A 5,303-nucleotide genomic window follows, 5' to 3' on the forward strand; every position below is an offset into this window, starting at 1 on the left:
ACATAGAAGAGACCTCGTTTTTAAGTTTTTCCGCAATATCCAAGAGCTCATGAAAAAATAGCCTTCCAGAAAGAGTGGTCAGTTCGGATTTTTTACACATAAATTCATCATAGGCCTTGTTGTATTCACTATGCTTTGCAAGATATGCATCATGTGCAGCATCGCGTTTGCTTATTTCTTCTTTATAACGTTTTGAGTCATCAAGAAGTTTACCTTTTGATGCATACTGAACTTCTTTTTTTTCAACAACATCCCGATGATAATCATACAAATCAACGGCCTTGGCTCGCTCATTATGAAGACGCTCGCACAATTCACAATGCTCCTTCAGTGCGGACAAGGACGGGGCTACATTTGCTCTAAATGTCTCGATAGAACCTGAAATAACAGTTGTACGGCATTTTTCTAAATGGTTTGTTACTTCGTTCAGACCATCAAAAACAGAAACCTGTTTTTCATTAGAAATGACGTTCTTATATGCCTTTTCTACACCCTCCAAGGAATCCGATAATGTCGATAATGCCGCAACAAGCTTGGAAATCGCAAATTCATATTGAACAACTGCTTGAAAGAGTGATTTAACACATGTATGTCGCATTCCGTGATCCTGATCGACAGTGCGCGTTGCCATCCCTAGTAGCGCCTTAGTGCTCAGCTTTAAACGGTCCATTTTTTCTTTTTTTACACCACTTTTGATAAAAAAGCTTTAGTGAAAGAGAAAAAAGAAATAAAAAGTAATAAATAAATGTCGTAATGAAGCAAGCCTCATTAAAATAAATAAGCTAAAAATGCAAAAACAAAAACAAAACAAAACAAAAACAAAAAAAGGTATGTAAAAAATTCAACATACAAAACAATTTTGTCCAATACAGACGACCCCGCTTCATCGAATGATATCCATCACAATTTTAGACCACATCTCTCTTTCTTTTCTTTGCACCTCATGTGCGAATCGCTCTACAAAGGCTGCAAGGTCATCATCAACATAAAAACACTCAAGAAAACAAAAAAGCGCATCCGCGAACTCAGGTTTTACAGTATGAACAGGAGAGTGACCAAAACGCAAAAAACGCGAGATCCAGGGTCGCACATGTCTGTTAAAAAAAAACGCCTGTTCCTGCCTCCAGGGGTCCAATGGGTTCACGTTACTTCTCACGCTAAGTACCGACTCCGATAGAGCTCTTTGATTCAGCCATGGGCCTTGATACAACATTTCACCAATAGGGTATCCTTCTCGCGGCACCAAAGAGTCGGTGATGAGACCATCGTGAGTGGTCACACCATCGATAATAAGAAAACCGAGCATGGAACTACAAGAGATCTCAACTGTAATCCCCGAACCAAACACATACACAAACACAGAAAATTCCACAGGGGGAACATTTACTGTGCAATTCTGACACCTCGCCTTGGGAAGCAGTTTCTTCTTACCGGTATCCTTTTTACAACCTCCGTCCAAAGAGCGCAACGGCGAACTACCAACTAAACAATGAACCAAAACAGAAGCATCATGGATATTATTAGAATAAAGTATAAATTCCCTCGAACCTAGTTCGTGGTGCACATCAAAGTAGGGATGCAGCTGAAAACCTCCTTGAATTATTTTTTTACCTACTTCTGTTTTGGAGAGAGCGCCTGATAGAATTTGCCTTCGCAAAAAAAAGGTACCCTTCATCTAATTATACATACATCAAAAAGTAAAGGAAAAACGCATTTGATAATGATGAGAAATCATGCCCCCAAAAAGAAAAACATCCCTCAAAGCAAATAAAACAATTACAACTCGCTTAAATTTAGCGTCTTATATATGCGGTTTTTGTTGTCGCTTAAGAAAATCACCTCTTCCCTTCCTACTTTGAAAAATAAATAAATATATGAATATATGGGGTAACAAGACTAAATACAATAATACCCAACTTCGTGATAACTACGCACCTAGTTTCTGGTATGACCATTCCTTATTATCCAAGGGACAAACATTTCGTGTTTTTAACCAACGAGATATACAATGGGTGTGAAAAGCGTGGTTACATGCTCCCCAAGAAACGTTACAGTCAGTTGGAGAAAGACTTTGATTGGCCTGACATTCGATACAAAGATCCATTACGTGGTTACGGCAAATGGCACATGTCTCCACTTGAATATCCCAAGACCAAAGAGCTACGGCATTCCAGCGTTTCAGCTCAAATCGTCTTTGTCCTTCGTTGCCCTCAGGAGGAGAAACAGCCTCGCAACATCCCTCTTGCATGATAAATGCTGCATTAGTAATAAAGATCAACAAAAGCATGAATAAGAAAAAGGAAATCAATGATAGAAAATATACATATAGGAACCATATCACACACGCACACACCAAGACAAATGAATTGATAAAATACACTAACATCAAAGCCCCCTAATACAGCAAGGGAACAATTCAGAATTGTACGCACCTAAAATCATGTTGGGGGGAGACAAAAAGCACCGTTTATAAAAACTTTATCCATTTTTTTACTGTTCTTTCGATTTACTATGCGGTTACAGTGATACTGTAGGCCATGTCCATCGACCTCTTTAAACCCAGCCAATGCAAACAATTTTCTTATAAAATTCGCTTCAAAAAACATTTGCAGAGTGCCATCTCCTTTACGAAAAGCAAGATCATTAACCACTTCATTGCCTTGTCTTGTAAAGCGGAACAAATTGTGGTCTGGAACAGCGTAGTCACGAAAGAGAAGAAAACCATTGGGTTTAAGAACTTCTGCAATTTCCTTCAAAGCGTACACCATGGATTCCAACGATGGCAAAGAGGAAATAACAAACACAAGAAGAACCAAATCAACCCCATGAGTGCAATCTGACACCCTTTTTAATATTACACTTTTTAACCCTCCAGATTCTTTTCGAACACGAGATTTTTCCGGCCCATCTACAGGCCTTTCGCGCGCACATAAAATGTCATGGGTAAAAACTGTAAGACGCTGACCCTCAATAAACTCCTTAGAAAGAGGATGGTCCAAAAGGACAGATACCGCATTATCAGAAACATCAAAACCTATAAAGTGCACGTTTTCTCCAAACTGTCTCATCAGTGGCAAAAGTGTACTTCCAGTCCCGCATCCGCATTCAAGAACATAAAGGCATTCTGACTGGGTTGAGGAAGAACACATTTCCTTGATCAAGGGAAATGCAAGAACAATGTAGTTTTTTAGTGGGAAGTGACGCTTGTTTGTCCGATAATGTGAATCCCATGCATCAGCTTTGCGTGCGGGGGTTGGTAAATGTACAGTTATGCTCTTCATATTCAATTCCAGTAACTTTTGTTCACAATTATAAAGATAATTTTGCACTAGTTTTCGTTCATCATCGCTCAGCTCTTCCATCTTTTCCTCCCACGAAAAATCGTTGGCATGGAGCTGAATCGCCTCTGGATCACTAAATTTACCACCGCCACAATTTCTCGTACTCTTTCTAATCACTTCCATGTCTACTGAAACTAAAAATGGAACATGTATAAAAAAATAATCGTTCAGCCGGCAACACGCGCACAGACGCACACAGACACACACACAAGCAATTTAGCAACAATTGTAGAGCATAAATATGCAACATCGAAATAAAAACGCCAAGAGCGACGAGGTCACTTTCAAAGCTGGGTAAATTCCCTAAAAAAAAATCACGACGCACCACCCCAATCGCACAAGAAACCCGTTAACTAATTGAAAAATAAACGCATCACTAGCTATAGATCGGCGCGGCTCGGGCGTCATCCGGATAAAAGGGGTCCCGCCCCAACCCAAGAAGAGGGTCAAAAGGCGGCGGTCAGGAATGGGCCGAAGGGCCGCCGGCGGAAGAAAAACTGCCTCGCAGAAAGGAGGGCCGCCCGGGGACTTTTTTTTGAGCAGTTTTTGGAAGCTTTGGTGCTCGGGGCGCCGTCGGATGGGGGAACGGTGTCGTTATGCGGGGGTTTGGGCCGCCTTTCCCCTTCCGGCGTGGGGGTGGCATATGGCCGACGGCGGGTTATTATATTCAAGGCCTATTTCTCTCTTTTTTAAGGAATGAATACCGTAAAACACCTGAAATGCCGCCCGCAAAAGTGCGAAGGATGTGGGTTTTCTTCTCCACTCATGCCTTAATTTTGGTGTAATCATCGCGGCTCTTGCTCCGCGGGCGAATCTTACCGACAATAGTTAAGGGATTTGACTCAATAATGGTTTTATTTTAAGATCATCACGGAAAACCTCAAACAACAAATTAAAAGTATTAAAGGAGTAGGTCCGGCCGAGAATTGTGTAGAAGCATGAGATTGATCTCAGAAAACTTATTGCATGCTTTTTCGGTTTACCACTTGATAAACTGCCAATATTTTTATCTATGAGGCTAATTTTGTGTTGGATGGGGAAAAAGAATTTAATTATACATGTGTGATTTGCGAATTTTGACAATCCTCATGGAACGGGATGGCCTTTTTTTCCAATTATTTTTTTTATCAAATTTTTTTTTATGATTTCTTTAATTCATTTTTCTCTGAAAATTTTTTTTTTCTATATATATATTTTTTTATAATTGTTTTTCTTTTTTAGGTGCTTGTGAAGAGAATGTTCAAGGTGTAAGCCTTCTACCCAATTCAATATATCCTGAAAGATCGAATATATCTCTGCAGGACTTTTTTTCTACTTTATGGATCTTTGGTTTACCGCGATTGAAGGAATTAGGGAACCAATGGCGTCTGGACGATTGATATTTATTTATTTTTATTTCTTATTTTTGCGCCCACCCCCTTTTTGAATCCATCCTTGTGGTGGGGTCTTGTGGTTGGAGAACCTCAAAGCCTTCCACCTCCTAAGTAATAATATTTTTAGTTCTAACAAAGTGCGACATGCCACGGGAGCGGCTATCGGAATGTGTATATTTACATGGAGAAAATATTGAGTCTAGTTCACTGCCTCTTCATTTACCCCCTTTTCCCCGTCTTGTTCGATTTTCTTTTAGGTAAATTCGGGATTTGGCCAAAAACCCAGACGAATATTATATATGTAAACGCCAGAACAAGAGAGGCATCTTTTTTTTTGAGGATGCCTTTTCCTGCAACAGTATATTTGTGGGTTTTTTTTTTTTAGCTGAAAAGGTAGACCAGAGTTATCTTTTTTGCACCCATTTTTTTTTTAATTTTAAAAATTCTTTTGAATTTTTTAAAATAAAAAAGCCATTTAAAAAATTTCTTTAAAACCTTAAAAAACTAAAAATTTTTTTTTTTAATTTATGTGAATAAAAATTTATTATTATTATTATTATTATTATTATTATTATTATTATTATTATTA

The 5,303-nt window shown here is 38.9% G+C and overlaps 4 protein-coding genes across 4 annotated transcripts, besides 9 other annotated features; all 4 read right to left on the minus strand.

Annotated features, from left to right (window-relative positions):
* On the minus strand, nt 1-670 carry Tc00.1047053503965.39 (hypothetical protein, conserved; the record flags this gene model as incomplete). The annotated part of the gene is made up of 1 exon (XM_799043.1): nt 1-670. A coding segment is annotated over one exon (670 nt), but the record flags the coding sequence as incomplete, so codon positions are not given.
* Nucleotides 1-3,145: a sequence feature (heterozygous, non-Esmeraldo-like haplotype).
* Nucleotides 792-825: a microsatellite.
* On the minus strand, nt 884-1,675 carry Tc00.1047053503965.30 (hypothetical protein, conserved; the record flags this gene model as incomplete). Its single annotated transcript, XM_799042.1, has 1 exon — nt 884-1,675. One exon carries the CDS (start codon nt 1,673-1,675, stop codon nt 884-886), a length of 792 nt encoding a protein of 263 aa, XP_804135.1.
* On the minus strand, nt 1,928-2,386 carry Tc00.1047053503965.20 (hypothetical protein, conserved; the record flags this gene model as incomplete). The annotated part of the gene is made up of 1 exon (XM_799041.1): nt 1,928-2,386. One exon carries the CDS (start codon nt 2,384-2,386, stop codon nt 1,928-1,930), a length of 459 nt encoding a protein of 152 aa, XP_804134.1.
* Nucleotides 2,439-3,464, minus strand: Tc00.1047053503965.10 (hypothetical protein, conserved; the record flags this gene model as incomplete). The annotated part of the gene is made up of 1 exon (XM_799040.1): nt 2,439-3,464. The coding sequence occupies one exon, from the start codon at nt 3,462-3,464 to the stop codon at nt 2,439-2,441; it is 1,026 nt and encodes a 341-aa protein (XP_804133.1).
* Nucleotides 3,146-3,451: a sequence feature (areas merged during assembly that could not be assigned to a particular haplotype. This can correspond to areas where the two haplotypes were merged or to regions with more than two copies in the genome that were merged during assembly.).
* Nucleotides 3,452-5,303: a sequence feature (heterozygous, non-Esmeraldo-like haplotype).
* Nucleotides 4,446-4,560: a sequence feature (A-rich).
* Nucleotides 4,561-5,009: a mobile genetic element.
* Nucleotides 4,720-4,748: a sequence feature (AT_rich).
* Nucleotides 5,136-5,243: a sequence feature (AT_rich).
* Nucleotides 5,256-5,303: a microsatellite.

The sequence above is a fragment of the Trypanosoma cruzi genome, genomic scaffold (assembly GCF_000209065.1).
Source record: "Trypanosoma cruzi strain CL Brener 1047053516627 genomic scaffold, whole genome shotgun sequence".
Classification (NCBI taxonomy): domain Eukaryota; phylum Euglenozoa; class Kinetoplastea; order Trypanosomatida; family Trypanosomatidae; genus Trypanosoma; species Trypanosoma cruzi.